The 20,017-nt window shown below is 39.2% G+C and overlaps 1 protein-coding gene across 1 annotated transcript in view; it reads right to left on the reverse strand.

The window, feature by feature from the left end:
- Positions 1–20,017, reverse strand: part of LOC150083109 (uncharacterized) — a 773,496-nt gene that overhangs the window by 560,309 nt on the left and 193,170 nt on the right. The window contains exon 6 of the mRNA XM_090378391.1: positions 12,605–12,857. Within this exon, the coding sequence (XP_090234517.1) occupies positions 12,605–12,857 (253 nt within the window). The remainder of the gene's footprint in view (positions 1–12,604; positions 12,858–20,017) is intronic.

Below are 20,017 nucleotides of genomic sequence, written 5' to 3' on the forward strand. Positions count from 1 at the left end.
AAAACAGATTTCCATATAATTATAAACAGAATTCTGTATAAATTTATTACTATAACTTCCTTTTTTTGTTTTTTCAAGATTTCAAAGTTTTCTAATCACATTATTTTCCTTCCACAATTAGTATATGAAATTATACTAATTATTTAAGGCAATGTGTCTGAGTTGTGTTGAATTCTGTTCACTACTAATGAGGGTAATTCAAAACAATTTCATTTGCTATCATATACATATAAGGTTTGCTTAAATTGTACATTTCAGTACATATATATATATATACATATATATATATAGGGTGATTCAAAAAAGGACTTTACAACTTTGTAAAGTGGATGGAAATTTATTCAGGAGACTTATATAATTCATTGAACAATCATATTGTAGCAAAAAACATTAAGTTTTACTAATGTAGTGCCGTAATACCGAATTCCGTCACCGCGAGTACCAGCGGCTTGCATTTTAAAAATGGCTACTTTCATAGGAGAGGAATATGCTCAGTATGTGTTTTGGTTTGAAGAAACGAAATCTGCAGAAACGGTGCAACGGAATTTTCACACCAAATATGGAAATGATCCTCCGAGGACCTAAAATGTACTCATGGCACAAGAATTTTGTTGAGATATGTTGTTCTGTTCGCCATAATAAATCTCCAGGGCATCCATGTGTTTCTGATGCTGTTGTGGAAAAGGTGAAGGAGAGGTTTGTTTGGAGTCCTGTAAAATCAAGACAACGTGCACCCCATGAGACTGGTGTTCCACAACCGACTGTTTGGCGTTTGTTCCAAAGACTTTACACTTTCAGCCATACTGGTTTACCATGGTGCCACAAATTACTCACTCAGGTAAGACTGCTCATCAGGAATTCTGTGCAGACATGTTACATCGGATAGAGGAAGACAAGACATTACTGGACAATGTAATCTTTAGTGGTAGGATTAACACCCACAACTGCAGGATTTGGGCCGGTGTAAACCTGTGTGCACATCTGGAACATGTTCGTGACAGCCCAAAGGTGAATGTCTTTTGTACCCTCAGCAAAGTAAAAGTTTAAGGACCCTTCTTTTTCCAAGAGACAACCATCAATGGTATCATGTATCTGGATATACTGGAAAATTTTCTCATTCCACAGTTTGACGAAAGTGACCATGAAGAAGGCTTTCACTTTCAGGAAGACGAAGCACTCCTCCTCACTACGTGACGGAGTTAAGGGAATTCCTCAATAACCATTTCCCAGGTTGGTGGATTGTTTGAGCAAGGACGTTAGAATGGCCACCTCGTTCCCCAGATTTGACACCTCTTGACTTTTTACCTATGGGATTTCATTAAAGATTGAGTTTTTGTTCCATCTTTATCTACCAATCTTGCCAAGCTCAAAACTAAAATCACCGGTGCAGTTACAGAAGTTAAGCTGGATATGTTATGTTGCATTTGGGAGGAAACTGAGATCAGATGGGATTCTGCCGTATTACCAATGGCAGTCACATTGAACCAAAATGACTGTTCTAGGTAAAACTTTGTTTTTTGCTACAATATGACAGTTCAATAAATTGTCTCCAGAATAAATTTCTATACACTTGCAAAGTTGTAAAGTCATTTTTGAATCACCCTGTATATATATATATACACACACACACACAGACACACACATATATATATATACGGGGTGTTTCAGTTAAACGTTTCAGAACTTCTAAGAGGGGTAGGGTACATCCTGACAACTCGAAATCATATAGCAATGTGGGGTCAGAAATGCTTTCCTGAAGCGGTGTTGTACACAGAAGGACCATAAAGAAAAGAGACCATAAGTGAGAAATCGTTTTAATAATACATGAAAAGAAGCAAAAAGTACATGGATTAAAGTAAGTGTTCGAAGTTTCTTCCACGGGCTACAATGCACGCCTCACATCTCCGACGCATGGACATCCGAACATTCTGGAATACTCCAGGCGAATTTCGAATTTCTTCGGCAGCTACTGCGATTCTTGCAACCAGCTCCTCAGCATTGTCAACAGGGGTGTTTTTTTTTTTTTTTTTTTTTTATGAGAACCCCAAACACGAGAGGTATTATAACCTATAGTACTTAGTACCGTGCTTGGGTTGGAGGTTGAGAAGACGAAAGAAGATATTTGTTGATATTGGACTTGAACTTCTGTAGATTGTAATTTTCAGGAAATACGTATGAAGGAAGGTTGTTCCAGAAAACGGCAGTTGAATGAATAAATGAGGAAGATGAGTAGTTGGTTCTGTGGGTTTCAAGTTGGACAGTAAATGGATGTTGGCTGGTGGCGGCACGTGTTCGGACTGTTTTGAAAGAGAGAGCGGGAATTATAGAAGCCAATTCAGAAGAACAGTGCCCATGGAAGTATCTGTAGAAGAGGCATGCAGCAGAAACAGTGCGTCTATGAGACAGCGAGTGGAGAGACTCTGTTAGAGATGGATCATTAATTAATCTAACTGCCCTCTTCTGAATGGAATCAAGAAGCCTGAGAGAGGTTTTGGGGGCACCACCCCAGATGTGGGAACAATATTCCATGGCAGGGCGGATTTGCGATTTATACAGAGTGAGCAGCTGTTTGGGAGAAAAGTAACGCCGAGAGCGAAAGAGAAAACCAAGTTTTTTAGATGCAGAGGAAGCAATATTTGTAATGTGCATCTAAAAAACTTAGGAGAATTACCTGAAGATCGGCATTTAAGGAATTGGCAGCAGATTTTCGAGAACTTGAAGCTGATTGAGCTGGACAAGGTTTCTCAAAATGGAAAGTTGAATGCAATGTGCTATCATCGGCAAAACTATGGATAGGATTTCCAGTCAATGGAAGAAGGTCATTGATATACAAGAGGAAAAGAGTGGGGGAAAGAACTGAACCTTGGGGGACACCGGCATTAGTGGAGAAGTTAGAAGACAGAGAGCCATCTACCATCACCCTCAGTGAGCGATCAGAGAGAAAACTGGATAACCAATTACTAAAAACAGTTGGCAAACCATAAGATGGAAGCTTGTTTAGAAGACCTTTATGCCAAACACGATCAAAAGCCTTTGAGATGTCAAGAGCAACTACTTGTGTTTCACCGAACCTTTCCATTGAATTAGTCCATAAATGGGTAACATAAGCCAGAATATCACCAGTGGATCGACACTGACGGAATCCATACTGGCGATCGTTGATCAGACGGAAGGTTTCTAGGTAGTTTAAGAGTTGGCGGTTAATTGATTTCTCCATTACTTTAGAAAGAGTCGAAGTAATTGCAATGGGACGATAATTGGATGGGAGGGATTTGTCACCCTTTTTAGGAACTGGCTGGATATGAGCAAATTTCCAAGCAGAAGGAAAAACACCTTTGGAATAAGAAAGTGAAAAAAGGCGACAAAGAATAGGAGTAAGTTCAGGAGCACAGGTTTTGAGAACAAGTGGAGAAATACCATCAGGACCTGGAGCTTTCTTAGCATCAAGATTCATCAAAATCCTTCTGATATCCTTTTGACGGAAGACCACAGGAGGCATTGAATGGAGCGTGTTAGGAATGGTGGGAGGTGTTTTACCAAGATCATTAATACATGAGCTCAAAGAAAAATGGGATGCTAGCAGGTCAGTTTTATCCTTGGCTGAAGTGACAACAGAACCATCTGGTTTGGACAGAGGTGGGAGCAGAGATGGGCAAAAGTTGCGGCCAATAGCTTTGGCAAGAGACCAGAATGCTCGGCTACCATTAGGGCAAGAAGCAAGTTTTCTACTCTTAGCCTGTTCAAACTCTAGTTTGGACTGAGTAATAACTGCTTTACAATTGTTGCGGGCTTTGGTGTAGGCAGAAAATGAAACTGAAGAATTAGAAACAAGCCAATTACGATAGGCAACGTTCTTCTCTTGGACAGCCTTAGCACATTTATTGGAAAACCAAGGTTTAGATAAAGGACGAGATTTTAAAGTGGAGTGTGGGATAAAGGATTCCATTCCTGCAAGAATAATTTCACTGACACGATCTGAGCAAACGTTGACATCAGAAGTTTTGAAACAGTAATCAGACCAAGGAAAAGAAGAAAAGAAGTCTCGCAGGTCATCCCATTTTGCATTCTTGTAATGCCAAACAATACGAGGTTGGGAATAGCCATGAGATAAAAGTTCCATTGGAGAAGAGGCAATCACCAATTTGTGATCTGAAGTGCCTAAAGGACCTCTCACTTCAACCTTGTACTTAGAAGGGTTGTTTGTGAGAAAAAGATCAAGCGTATTGGCTGTATGATTAGGATTGTCCGGTATTCTTGTAGGTAAATGAACAATCTGTGCTAGGTCATTAGTAATTGCAAAAGCCTCAGCATCTCGACCTGCTGGGTCGGTGTGACTAGAAAACGGAAGCCAGCTGGAGTTGTGAACGTTAAAATCACCAAGGAAAATTACCTCACTGTTAGGAAAGTTGGACTGGAGAAAGTCAAGTTGCAAAGAGAGGAAGTCAAAGAGCTCCAAGTGATTAGTGGAGTTGGGAGAACGGTAGAGACAACAGATGAATTTTACACAATGAGGTAGAGAGATTTTAAGCCAGAGAAGATCAAAGAGAGGAGATTCCAAAGTGCCAAGTCTCTGACAGGGAATATCAGAACGGACATATGCACAAGTACCACCTTTGAGGCGAAAGGAATCATACAGCAAATAATTTGGACACCTGAGATGAGTAGTAGTTGAATCAACTGATAACTGAGATTCAGTCAGAAAAAGTACATGGGGTTTGGAAGACTGCAAGTGGAAATGGACATCGTTGAGATTAGAATTGAGACCACGTATATTTGTGAAATGAATTAGGAAGTCCTTGGGAGGTTTAGATCTTTTCGCAGATAAGCTTGCTCTATTATTTTGACAATTCATGGTGTATTCAATAGTAAGAAAAAGTGGGTGGGACATGCTGTATGAAGTAATGAAATTTTTGGATATGGCGTACATGTGGTAAGAATATACCCAGATCCTTGACATAACGTGGCCTCGACAATGCTCCCCGCATACACACTACTCGGACTCCCTCCAGTCACTATCTGGCAGAGTAGAGGTAGCAAGATTATACACTAGCTGATCCGGAAGCTTCCTAGAGAGTTACCAATAGGTTCAGTCCGGTGTACTAACTAGCGGCCGGCCTGCGAACACCGTTTTAGAGCTGTACCCTCGAAATGTAAGGAATATTGGATCTCGCCACGACATTCATCATAACCTCAAAAATCATCAATCATACTGCATGATGGAAGAGATAGGGAAGGGTTGGCCGGAACTTAGCTCTAGAGACTAAACTTGGGTTCAACCACTTCAAGCCTCCAATAAGCAAAGTGGTGGTATTTCACCGGTTGATGAGAGTCATCTACCACCTAGTACTACCTGGTAACATAGAGGGGCGGCGTTCCTCCATGTGGTGTGGGCGCCACACCTCGACCCCTGCTTACGCTGGTTCACACCTGGGTGGTCACCCACCATGTACTTGTGCATGAAGGTTATACCCAGGATGACTAACAGTCCCACCATCGTGAAGGTGCAAGCAGAGGATTTGGCTGTCATAGACCGTCCGGACTTCGCCGAAATTGGGTCCACTTTGACTTGAGTGTCACCCGAATATCAGTTCCATCAGCGTTTTAGACTCACAGGTAGCAAGAACAGCTTGTCTGGCATATCTGAGAGAATGTCTGTGACAGCCTCAAGGACCAAACTAGCGATTTCATAAACTAGCGATTTCATATGACCCCAGAAATAAAAATCAAGACATGATAGGTCGGGTGACCGAGCAGGCCAACGCACGGGACCACCACGTCCGATCCACTGTTGACCAAATGTGACATCCAGGTAGTTACGAACATCTCCGCTATAATGGGCAGGGGCTCCATTGTGTTGGAACCACATTGTCTGTTGCGTCGATGCAGAAATCTGTTCATCTCTCAAAAGTTGTGGCAATACTTGCTGCAGAAAGATCAAGTAGATAGGTCCGGTTAGACGACACGGTAACAGGTAAGGTCCGATGAGGTAATCTCCCATAATACCGGCCCATACATTGACCGAAAATCGAATCTGTGCTGCACGACGTCGTATTGCATGCGGGTTCTCGACCGCCCAGATATGGTCGTTATGCGTGTTGAAAATTCCTTCCCTTGTGAAGGATGCCTCATCAGAAAACAACACTTCAGCAGGAAAAAGGGGATTTGTAGCACATTTTCCAAGGTACCACTGTGCGAAAGCAATACGAGGTGCATAATCCTCCGGTTGCTGTGTCTGGACACGCTGCACGTGAAACGGATGCATGTCTTGTTCTCGGAGAGTCCTCCAGACGCTGCAATGGGAAACCCCGACTGCGTTTGCTAGACTTCGTGTACTCGTTCTTGGATTCCCCTGTACATGCTGCAGCACATTCTGTTCGACGGCTGGAGTCCGTGCTGTTCTTACCCTGTCCCTGTCAGCTCTTTCAAATGAACCTCTCTCAGCTAACCTCTGGTGCAGTCTTGCAAAGAAATTATGACTGGGAATACGCCTCGCCGGATATCGTTCCGCGTACAAATGCTGTGCGGCTGGCCCACTACAATTTGCAGCCCCGTACGCCAAATGCATATCGGCTAACTCTGCGTTCGTGTAATCATCCATCCTACTAACTTGGCGTTCTTGTGCGAAATTAAGATTCCCTGCACTAAAGCTCGGAATTTTCGATTCTGCCCATTGGTATATGATTTCGAGTTGTCAGGATGTACCCTACCCCTCTTAGAAGTTCTGAAACGTTTAACTGAAACACCCTGTATATATGATTAAAGAGGCCTGTGCATGCTGAATTCATTATTAATATCGAATTACGGTGGGAAAAGGCCTCCGCAGCCGAGTGGTCAGGAGCGCGAGTGCAGTAGCACACGCTCTTTGAGTAGACCGGAGTTCAAGCCCCTGACTGCTGAATACGGTCAATCTGCCAACCCGCACTGGACCAGCGTGGCAGATTATGGTCCATTTCCCTCAGCATGAATTGTTGAGGAGGCTTCCATCCTGCAGTGGGTTGATAATGGCTGCACTTTACTTTTTTTACTTTTATTGTGGACACAGAACGAAACGGGGACAGAATAAATTATGACAATTTAATAATAGGAAAAAACACATACATATATTAGATTAGATACGTACAAAAAAGCTTTCGATTGTTTTTGTTAACCTTCCTCAGTCAAACTGACAGTTAAGATGGAATTTGATGGCGTGTACTGCCTGCCAATCATGTACATGAACTGCGTGATTAATTGTTGGATGTTGAAGCCTGTGGCTGTGACGCATGTGGACGTTGCCAGCGTTTGTCATTAATCAGAATTATTGTTTTGATGATAGGGTGTACATGACATCCACTGCTCCTGATAACTGCATTGTCCTATGATTAAACTTGTCATAATTTATTCTGTCTCCGTTTCACTCTGTGTGCACAATAATTCAATATTAACACACATATATACATATACATACAAACACATACATACATACACACACACACATATATACATCCATACAAACACACACACACACACACACACACACACACATTGTATATATGTATATACAATGTTTGTTTGTTATTTGGATTTTAGGAGCATTAGCAACTAAGGCCATATTGCTCCGGGGATATGCAGTGCTCATTTCCTGACCTTTTTGCATCCCACATATTTGGTGGTCACGGGCTCGAACCCCGGTCTAATCAAGAAGTGTGTGCTACACACTGCTGCTCCTGCCCACCTGGCTACGGAGGCACCCATATACAATGTATTGTATATATCTTTTTACAATGTATTGTATAAATGAATATACAATTCTTAATACATGTGTATTAAGACTTTGCAGATAAAGGAACCACTACGTGGCAGTGATCACAGTGTACTGATGTGGGATTTACTAAAAGATATAATTACCATCAGTGGGAAAGGAAAAGGTTTTTGCTTCCGTAAAGGTGAGTACAGTGTTCTCAGACAGTTTTTAAATTCTGTACAGTGGGATCAACTGAAGATGTTACCAACAGTAAATTCTAAGTGGGAAGCATTCAAGGAATTAATCGTGGATGCTACTAAAAGTTTCATACCTATTAAGAAATATTGTTCAAAGTTTAGGCCTAAATGATTATCAAATGAACTAATGAGACTCGTGACAGAGAACAAAAATGCATGGGATGCATATAAATTATCAAGCGACTCAGAAGCCTATGGCAGATATTAGCTAGTCTGTAATCACGTCACAAAGGAGGTTAGGCAGGCGAAGGCAGATTACGAGAAATGTTTGGAAAAAGATGCTAAGAAAAACAGCAAGAATTTCTTTACTTATATAAACTCTAAAAGGAAGGGGACGAATCTGATTGGTCCACTTGACATAGATGGTTCCACTGTGGATGATCCTGCTCAGATAGCAAACAAACTGAATGAGTATTTTGCATCTATATTCACACATGAGGAGTTATTAAGGTTTGAAAATGGCAGAAGGTAATCAAATTGTAGCAGGGTGCTTAATGATTTTGTAATAACTGAGAGCAAAGTGGAGGAGAAATTGTTGAAGTTAAACATAAGAAAGGCACCTGGGGTGGATGGGATCTATCCAGTTATATTAAAGGAGGCGGCAAAGCAACTAAGCAAACCCTTAGCCATAATTATAAGAACATCCTTGGACTCAGGGGAGGTCCCCACAAACTGGAGATGTGCAAATGTATCCCCAATTCACAAAGGGGGATCGAAGGGTGACACGAGTAATTACAGACCAGTTAGTTTAACTTCTGTTCCAGGTAAAATAATGGAGTCACTGGTTAAAGATGCATTGCAGGATCATCCAGACAAGACTACAGCAATAATTCAGACACAGCATGGGTTTGTTAAAGGAAAGTCTTGTCTCACAAATTTGATAGGATATTATGATGTGTTTACAAAGGAACTGGATGCAAAAAGTAATCAATGATATTGATGAAGATATATCAGGCTTAGTGTCGAAGTTTACAGATGATACAAAGGTTGGCAGGGTTGTTAATGACAGTAATGGCAGTGTGCTACTGCAACAGGATCTAGATAATTTGGGCAGATGGGCTAAGAAGTGGCAACTGAAGTTTAACCTAGACAAATGCAAAGTATTGCATATGGGGGTAGAAGTAACCCCAGAGAAACGTACCAAATGTGTGTCACTACACTTAAGGTGGTAGAAAATGAAAAAGACCTGGGAGTAATTGGGCAGTCATATATGAAGTTTTCTGAGCAATGCAGACAGGCTGCCAGGGCAGGTCATGAGGTTTTGTCAATGATATATAGGAATTTTGCTGGCAGGGAAAAGGAGGTGATTGTCCTTCCATATAAGGCAATGGTCAGGCCACACCTTGAGTACTGCGTACAGGTCTGGAGGCCTCATTTTATGAAGGATGTAGATTTGCTTGAGCGTGTACAGAGAAGGGCACCAAGACTGGTGAGGGGAATGAAAGGATCCTCTTACCAAAAGAGGCTTAAGTTCTGCAAATTGCAGCGACTTGAGACTAGGCACCTGCACGGTGATCTGATTGAGGTGTATAAGGCCTTGAATGGGTTGAGCACACTGAATTCTGATGGGATCCTTCCACTTGTTCAGATTACGAACCTAAGGAGGCATAAATTCAAATTAAGAAAAGACATGTGTAGAATAGATGTGCGGAAATTTGCCTTTAGCCAGCGGGTGGTTAAATGCTGGAACAAACTTCCATCTGTCATTGTGGAAGTTGATAGGTTAAATAAATTTAAGGAAGAACTGGACAGGCATTTGGAGGGAATGGTGTGATTTTTTTTTTTTTTTGGCTGATGCTGCATAAGCTCATACGCTTGCTTTCTTGCATCACATGCCACTACTACTACTACTACTACTACACACACACACACACACACGTTACAGTAAATTTGATTAATCTGGTGATTATGAATAATTACTGGTTAATATGTATAATCGCCAATAATATTGCAGAATTTAATAAATATATAGCAATTTATTAAATATACCAGTCATTTTATATTTATCAAATACGCTCGCTGGTGTATTTGATAAATAGGACAGAGAAATCGTATGAATGAAATGAAGGGAAGGGCTTCTGCGCACTGTCGAGACAACTAGCTGCTTCTAAAACCTAGAATATACTACCATTTAGTTAGTGCAGCACTGTTGGGCTGAACGAGAACAACCAGTGTCAACATTTCTACTGTTTAGTGCAACATTCAACAACACATCAGCATTTAGTTAGTGCAGCATTGTTGGGCTGAACTACAACGACCACTGAGTCTGCATTCTCACCATCTAATGCAACGTTATACTTATAGATAAAGTTAAACGTATTTAGTTTAACCTGTTTAGTTTAACTTGTTTTAGTTAAACGTGTTTTTTTGTTTTAAAAACAATTAGAAATTAACATGTAATGAAAATTTTTGTAGTTTGCCAAAGTGTAACGGTTATGGATAGCATTGAAAAAAATGAAAGAAAGTTTTACTGGCAAATTTAACGAAAGTAATAGAAACAAAATGCAGTAACAAAGGTTTTATAACGAAAGAAAAATATATACAGCTGATAAATGACATTTTTGCACTAAAATTGAAAACCACAGGGAAAACTCCAGCAGATTACCAAAGACTTAAGTGCTATGATATAATTAAAGTAGGTGATTGTAATAAATTGATTTACCCTGTTCAAGAAAATAACCAAAGCATAAAATATTATGTCTGCACTGAGAATTTTTGATACAATGCATAATATTCATATAGCTATTGGCCATGGGGGAAGAAATCAGATGATGAACGAAATTCAAAAAAAGTATAAAAATATAACTGCTGAGTCTGTAATGGTATATTTAAACTTATGTGAGCCTTGTCAGAAGAAAAGTAAAGTTCCTAAAAAAGGCTTAGTGGTTAAGCAAATGGTGTTTAACGAAATGAATAGTAGGTGTCAGGTAGACCTGATTAACATGCAAAGTCAGCAAAACAAGGGATACAAATTTATTCTTGTATATCAAGACCACCTAACAAAATTTGTACAATTGCATCCCTTAAAAAGCAAACGTGCTGAAGAAGTTGCTTATGTTTTATTGGATATATTTACTGTTTTTGGAGCTCCTTCTATCCTTCAAAGTGATAACGGTCGCGAATTGACAAATAAAGTTATCGAAGAATTATGTTCTTCTTGGGAAGAACTCAAAATCGTACAGAGTAAACCTTGGCACAGCCAGAGTCAAGTTTCTGTCGAATGTGCAAACCAGGACATAGAGAATATATTGAGTACATGGCTAGAAACTAATGAAACACGCAACTGGAGTGAAGGATTACGATTTGTTCAATTAATGAAAAATAGAGCATATCGCAAAGGAATTAAAATGCAGTCCCTATGAAGCTATGTTTGGTTCGCCCATTAAAATTGGCGTCAAAACCTCATGGCTTCCCAAAGAAGTTGTTGTCAATTTAAAGGAAGAGGAAGAACTAGAAAACATAATGAAGCAATTTAAAAATGATCATATGATAGAGAAGGAAACAAATATTTATGATTCTGGAGAGATTACAGGAGACACTAGCATAAAGAGTATTGAAATTGAAAATGACAATATAAGGAAGAACGTTGAAGAGAATATGGGGAAAGTTGAGGAGAATAGGGAGGACGTTGAAGAGAATATAGAGGACGTTGAAGAGAATAAGGAGGATATTAAAGAGAATAAGGAGGATATTAAAGAGAATAACAAGGACTTGGATAATACTGTTGCGAATAGGAAAGCACAAATATATAGAAAACGTAAAATAGTAAAAGAAAATCTTAAAATACAAGCTAAAAAAATGATAAATGTGTCTAACAAAAAGTTTCCTACTGGAAAGGTAGGTGATACGGTACGTATAAGAATTCCTGATGTTGACAGAGCCAGAAGCGACCCAAGAAATTGCTTGGCAGTTATTATGATATTGACAATAGTGGACTATATAAATTGGGTACAAAGAAAGGGAAACTGGCCAACAATTATACCAGAAATGAGTTTTCTATATGCCATGAAAAATTTATAAGTGTCGCGGAAGTTCCAGACTCAGAATTATCTTTGCGGGAGTGTGTTATGAAGTTTTCCCATATTTGGTGGTCAAGGTTACAAAAAATGTAATTGTAAAGGAAAATGCAACAGTAATAAATGTAGTTGTAGAAATAGTAACAAACTGTGCAATTCAAAAATGTCACATAGTTTATCTTGTAATAATAAATAACATTAAACTTTGATTTTTTTTTTGTATTCTGTTGGCATCTAATTTCAATTAATCAATATTACCAGTAAGCATTGGAGATTATTGGGAATTATACATAATAGCCAGTAATTATGTATACTTTCCGATTTATCATATTTCCCGTAACACACAGACATCTGTGTGTGTGTGTGTGTGTGTGTGTGTGTGTGTGTACATATACACACACACAGATATATAACAACTAGCTAATCTAATTGTGACTTTGTACTCACTATGATGCTTGTTTCATCATGAGCATGGATAAGAAAAGGAACATTATCATATTAGTTTTTGAGAAATTTATCATGGTCAAATATCAGCTACAACCAGCAAGGAAGGGCAAAAGGGAAAAGAAACAAAAAAAAAAAAAAGAGAATTTTTTTTTTTAACTTACGTTGCTTAAGGGCAGAATTTTTAAGAAATAATTCACACAGTTCTCCAAATTTCTGGAATCCCGTTAATCTTGTTATTAGGAGTAAGCAGTTTCTGGCAGTTTCTTCCTGCAGGTTATTAGGCAAACATTCGCAGTACAAATAATGGAGCATTGCACCTAACACATCTTCGGGCAAGCCATCAAGAGGAGACGGACTCTGAATCCACGTAAGGGTAGGATTACCAAGTTGCAGAACTATTTTATGCACATTAAACTGTAAAGTAAAAATAAATTCTCAAATTCTAGTTGCTGAAAATGAAGGATTAAAACAAAAAAAAGTCCCTTCAGAATATCAACTGACAGAAAAATAATAAAAAATGGGCTACTCCCTCTCTTTATTCAATTTCTAATAGAATAGAGAAAATAAACTAAGTTTGTACTACAAACTTAGTGTATCTTCTCTGTTCTATTCTATTGTACTACAAACTTAGTGTACCTTCTGTCATCTTTGTAATCTTTTGAAATCATACACTAATAACTAAAGTAGATACAAATGTGGCACATAGTGATTTGATCATTATGATTATAGCCTCAGTCAAATTACCTTCAAACTGCATTTAAAGAAATTTTATACATAAGTTTGAGGGTGCACTGACAAAAGACAAAAAAAAAAAAAAAAAAATGCTAAATTTGCTTTTCACTGGCAGTACAAGTAGAGTGGGGAGGGAATGAACACTGGCGGAAAAGGTAGAAGTATGGGGACAATAGGTAAGGCAACCCAAAGTATCAGAGAGGCAGGCCCAGGCCTCACCAGAAGAGGAGGGGGGTGGCAAGAATCGTTCCCTCCCTGCAGAGAAAGAGGGAGAAAGTGGACCGAACAAGATGCCAGATCCAGATCGCCAAACAGCAAGTGGCAGCGGAGTTGCAGTCATCTTTGTAGTTGAAGTGTCCTGAGAGTGAAAGTTCAAAACGTATACGAGTCGCAAAATTGACATACCATAAAAAAATAAATCAAATTGTTTATACAAATTTATATATATATATATATATATATATATATTGACAAGAGACCTGATCTGGAACAGGAACATACCACTGAAGTGTAAGAAGGCTATATAATCAGGCCTATTACGGAACAATTCTGACATATGCATCTGAAACTTGGACTATGAGAAAAAAGGATGAAAGCAGAATTCAGGGGGCAGAAATGAGATTTGTGAGGAGCATAGCTGGAAAGACAAGACTTCACATGATCAGGAATGATGTGATTAGAGAGAGAATTCAGGTTGAAAAACTCCAGAATAGGATTGAAAGGTCCAGTTTGAAATGGTTTGGACATGTCAAGAGGATGAACGAGAGGCGTTTGCCAAGAAGAATGTTTGATTTACAATTAAGGGACAAAAGACCAAGGGGGAGACCAGGAATGACATGGCAGGACATGATAAAGACCGATGTCATTAAGAGAGAAGGAAATTGGAGTGAAATCAACAACGGAGATAAGTACACGGACAGGGCATGGTGGTGAGGCTTCATATGTTGACCCATGCAATAGTGGAATGATGATAGATGATGAGATATATATATATAGTAGAACCCGGACAAGAAGTTTTCCAAGGGATTCTAGGATTAGCACTTCTTATGTGGGAAAATTTCTTAGAAGGGAAAATCACCTAAGGGTATGGAATATTAACTATACAAATAAAAATGAAAAGATATACAAATAAAAATGAAAAGATATACAAATATAAGTTAAAGATCATTTTTAAGTACTATTTCAAAATTTATAAATATTTTACTCTGCTTTGGGAAACATTTTTAAACTGAGGATTTCTAATTGCTTAACATTCTGTTCATTAAACTAATTACCAAATACTCACACCTTAGAATGTAACTTTAGAATGTAGCTCCCACTAGCCTCGTCAACAGACTGACGAGGCTAGTGGGAGCCAGACGTGTTCAAAGCCGCTAAGTGTATTTTCTTATCTATTGATTTGAAATTGTTGTTTTTCTAAAACTTTTGATTTAAATTTAGTAGTATAGCATTATTTTGTGATTTTCTGATTAATCTGGTGCATTTATTCTTTACTCGGCCTTGTAATTGCATAAAAGTATCGGTAAGGGTATCAAATCCACGTGTTACAAGTTGCAGCTCCGTTGAACGAGAAGAATTTTAGCCATATTTAGCCGCTTTACTGACCAATTGTTACATCAAATTATTTTCTATAAGTAGCTTATACACCTAGTCAGGATCATTAGTTTATTCTGAATTGAAATAGCAGATTTACCGTTCGTAACTTGCCGCTATTGTTATACGATACAACGATATATCCCGAACTAGATAGCGTTAGTATAGTATAGTATATAATATTGTCAATTAATCAGTAAAATCTATTAATTCTGTTAAACTTTGTTGTCAATTTTTTTTTTTTTTTTTTTAATATGTAAACGACAAACATGAGAGGTATTAGAACCTATAGTACTTAGTACCGTGCTTGGGTTGGAGGTTGAGAAGACGAAAGAAGATATTTGTTGACACTGGACTTGAATTTCTGTACACTGTAATTTTCAGGAAATACGTATGAAGGAAGGTTGTTCCAGAAAACGGCAGTTGAATGAATAAATGAGGAAGATGAAAAGTTGGTTCTGTGGGTTTGAAGTCGGACAGTAAATGGATGTTGGCTGGTGGCTGCGCGTGTTCAGACTGTTTTGAAAGAGAGAGCGGGAATTATAGAAGCCAATTCAGAAGAACAGTGCCCATGGAAGTATCTATATAAGAGGCATGCAGCAGAAACAGTACGTCTATGAGACAGCGAGTGGAGAATTTTGTTAGAGATGAATCATTAATTAACCTAACTGCCCTCTTCTGAATGGTATCAAGAAGCCTGAGAGAGGTTTTGGGGGCACCACTCCAGATGTGGGAACGATATTCCATGGCAGGGCGGATTTGCGTTTTATACAGAGTGAGCAGCTGTTTGGAAGAAAAGTAGGAGTACAGGTCACTGTTGAAAAAAAGACTTGAATTAGGGTTGCATTTGAAAGTGTCTGCAATTCTGCCCAGACACGATAGGAGGGAGTATATGATGACAGCCTTGTCGATCAATTCGACCATGGAAAGATAGTACAAGGTTCAAGGGGTAGAATTTTTTTCAGCCTGGTCTGTACTTGTTAACAGGAGAAACTGCTTCTACAGGGATGGGATAGACTTAAACAGAAAGGGTGCAAGAATATTTTCTGATGCTATCGAGGCAGTCTTGGGTTGGTCGGAAAACTGCTAGCTTGGGGGGGATACAAGGACTAATACAGTAACAGTAGCCACTGGCAGAGGATAAAGTTTGTTTGTTTGTTTGTTTGGTTGGTTGGTTGGTTGGTTGGTTGGTTCTTAGGAGCATTAGCAACTAAGGCCATATTGCTACAGGAATATGCGGTGGTCATTCCTTGACCTTTCCGCATCCTCCGTATTTGGTGGTGACAGGCTCGAACCCCGGTCTAATCAAGAAGCGCGTGCTGCGCACTGCTGCTCCTTCCCACCTGGCTAAGGAGGCGCCCGAGATGAAAGTGATCCTTACACTGCTTCTATTGGAATGAGCAGAAGCCTGGAAAACAAGGTGCAGGATATTTCAGAGACTGCTGGGAGTCATTGCGGTATAAGTAAACATATGTGTTGTGTTAGGGTAGCTAAGAATAGGAACAGGTGCATGTATACTTGTGTGCACACCAATGCTCAAAGCATCAAAGGCAGATATTGTTGTGATATCAGAGATATGGTGTCATACAGATATAAGGAATGCAGAACTGGAATTTGGGGAGTACAACGTCTACAGAAAGGATAAACAGGATAGGAAGGGAGGAGGGGCTATGCTATTAGTTAAGAAACACAAAATCCAAGGAAGTGAAGCCAGTCGACATCGCTGGACAGTGTAGTGTCAAGTCAATTTTGGGGGACATAAACATTGGGAGATCAAAATTGAGAGTAGGCGTGTGCTATAGGCCTAATGACACTGATGAGTAAAATAAGAAATTGCACAGGGAAATAAAGTGGGCCAGTAAATCAGACAGTCTTATAATGTTGGATTTTAATTTGATTGGAATTTGTGGTTTGGTCAATCACACACTAGCAAGGCTTTTGTGGATTTATTGGATGATTGTTTTCTACATCATTTTCGGGAGGCAACTAGAGGGAGTAATACTCTTGATTTGATTATCAGCAGTGATTCTTCATGCACAACGAATCAGCAGATAAAGGAACCACTAGGTGGCAGTGATCACAGCGTGCTGAAATGGGATTTCATCAAAGAGGTAACTACCATCAGGGGTAAAGAGAAGTGTTATTGCTTTCGTAAAGGCGACTATGATGGTCTGAGACAGTATTTAAATTCTATACAGTGGGACCAACTGATGATGTTACCAACAGCAGATTCAAAATGGGAAGCATTCAAAGAACTTACCTTGGAAACTACTAGGCTTTACATACCAACTAAGAAATACTGTTCAAGGTTTAGGTCTAAATGGATGTCAGATCAACTAATGAGACATATGGCAGAGAAGAAAAATCCATGGGATATATACAAATTAACACGTGACACAGAAGCCTATGATAGATATAAGTTGATCTGTAACCAAGTTACAGATCAACTTATATCTATTATAGGCTTCTGTGGGAGAAGACAGAGAGTGGTAATTAATGGACACTGCTCATCATGGACTAATGTTATTAGTGGAGTCCCTCAGGGTTTAGTGTTGGGTCCATTATTGTTTTCTGTATTTATAAATAATATTGATGATGGTATATCAAGCTTAATGTCCAAGTCTGCAGACGATACAAAGGTTGGTAGGGTTGTTAAGGACACTACTGACGCTATGCTGCTGATGCAACAGGATCTGGAAAGGTTGAGTAGATGGGCTGAGCGGTGGCAAATGAAGTTTAACATTGACAAATGTAAAGTACTACATATGGGAAACAGCAACCCCAGAGCAACGTATCAATGTGGTACTACACTAACAGTGGTAGAGAATGAAAAGGACCTGGGTGTAATTGTGCAGGCAGATATGAAGTTCTCTGAGCAATGCAGATGGGCTGCAAGAGTAGCTCATGGTGTCTTGGCAATGATATACAGGAATTTTTCTAGCAGGGATAAGGAGGTGATTATTCCCTTGTATAAGGCAATGGTCAGGCCACACCTTGAGTACTGTATACAGGTCTGGAGGCCTTATTTCAAGAAGGATGTAGAGCTGCTGGAACAAGTACAGAGAAGGGCAACAAGATTAGTGAATGGAACAAAGGGTTGCTCTTACGAAGAAAGGCTTAAGTTTTGCAAATTACATTGTCTGGAGACTAGGCACCGGCGAGGTGATCTGATAGAGGTGTATAAAGCCTTGAATGGTTTGAGCATGCTCAATGCTGATGGGATACTTCCTCTTTGCTCAGAATAATCACCATACAGTGTGCCATATGGCCAAAAGAACTTATAAAGACTAAGATTGCCTATTTTGGTCTACATTGCCATACCCTAGAAATAAACATATAATTAACAACAATATATAATAGATATAAATAACATAGAATACAATAATAATTATGTAGCTAATTATAAATATATAGATAAATTGAAAGGAACTTTTTCAAGGGCTAACCCCATTCAATATACCCCACCAATAATTAGCAAGGCTATCTATTTCTGATTGTTATCTGCCTGTTTAACTTTAAATTTAACAGCAAACAGGCAAGATAACAGCTAGCCCGACACATAGCTTAGAAACAAATATATATTGTTATTTGTTTTTTTTTTTTAGGAGCATTAGAAACTAACGCCATGTTGCTCCAGGGATATGCGATGGTCATTCCCTGACCTTTCCGCATCCTCCATATTTGGTGGTCACAAGCTCGAACCCCGGTCTAATTAAGAAGTGTGTGCTACACACTGCTGCTCCTACCCACCTGGCTATGAAGGCGCCAAAACGAATATATAGAATATTATACAGAAAATAGAATGCCAACAACCATACTTTTCATTTAGTTGTAGTGACATTATTTGATTTATATATGAGCAAAAGAAAGCTGCTGACATTAGGAGAAAGGAAGTAAGGATAAGTACAGTAATAATACCTCAATTTGAGGTACTATTACTATACTGGGATACTATTGAGGTACTATTACTACACTGAGGTACTATTACTTTCTCCTTATATCAGCAGAAACTTTATTTTGCACATATATAAATCAAATAATATCACCACAACCGAAATGAAAATTATGGTTGGCCCTCTATTTTCTGTATAATATTATGTATATTCATTTCTAAGCTATCTGTTGGGCTAGCTGTTATCTTGCCTATTTGCTGTTAAATTTAAATTTAAAGTTTAGCAAAAATCGCCTTTATGATTATTAATTAGACTTAGTTAAACAAGTGAAGACAGCAATCAGAAACAGATAGCCTTGCTAATTATTGGTGGGATATATTGAATGGGGTTAGCACTTGAAAAAGTTCCATTCAATGTATTAGCATTAGCAGAGGCATTTGATGCAAGAAAGCAAACTTATGCAGCATCAGCCAAAAAAAAAAAAAAAAAAACCCACTTCCACTTCACCCCTCTGTTCATTCAAAATACCTGTCCAGCTGAGCCTTAAACGTATTTAGGCTATCAACCTCCACCACAAGGGATGGAAGTCTGTTCCACCAACCAACCACCCGCTGGCTAAAGGCAAATTTCCGCACGTCTATCCTACATCTGTCTTTCCTCAATTTGAATTTATGCCCTCTCAGGTGATTTTTCTGAGCTAGAGGAAGAATCCCATCAGCATTGAGCATGCTTAAACCATTCAAGGCTTTATACACCTCTATCAGATCACCTCGCTGGTGCCTAGTCTCCAGACACTGTAATTTGCAAAACTTAAGCCTTTCTTCGTAAGAGCACCCCTTTGTTCCATTCACTAATCTTGTTGCCCTTCTCTGTACTCGTTCCAGCAACTCTACATCCTTCTTGAAATTAGGCCTCCAGACCTGTATACAGTACTCTAGATGTGGCCTGACCATTGCCTTATACAATGGAATAATCACCTCCTTATCCCTGCTGGAAAAATTCCTGTATATCATTGACAATACACCATGAGCTACTCTTGCAGCCCCTCTGCACTGCTCAGAGAACTTCATATCTGCCTGCACAACCACCCCCAAGGCCCTTTCATTCTCTACCACTGTCAGTGTAGTACCACAGAGTTGATACGTTGCTCTGGGGTTGCTGTTTCCCATGTGTAGTACTTTACATTTGTCAATGTTAAACTTCATTTGCTACCTCTCAGCCCATCTGCTCAACCTTTCCAGATCCTGTTGCAGCAGCATAGTGTCAGTAGTGTCCTTCACAACCTTGCCAACCTTTGTATCGTCTGCAAACTTGGACATTAAGCTTGATATACCATCATCAATATCATTTATAAAT

This window comes from Mastigoproctus giganteus, chromosome 7, assembly GCF_048544385.1.
Source record: "Mastigoproctus giganteus isolate SK-2022 chromosome 7, ASM4854438v1, whole genome shotgun sequence".
NCBI lineage: Eukaryota > Metazoa > Arthropoda > Arachnida > Uropygi > Thelyphonidae > Mastigoproctus > Mastigoproctus giganteus.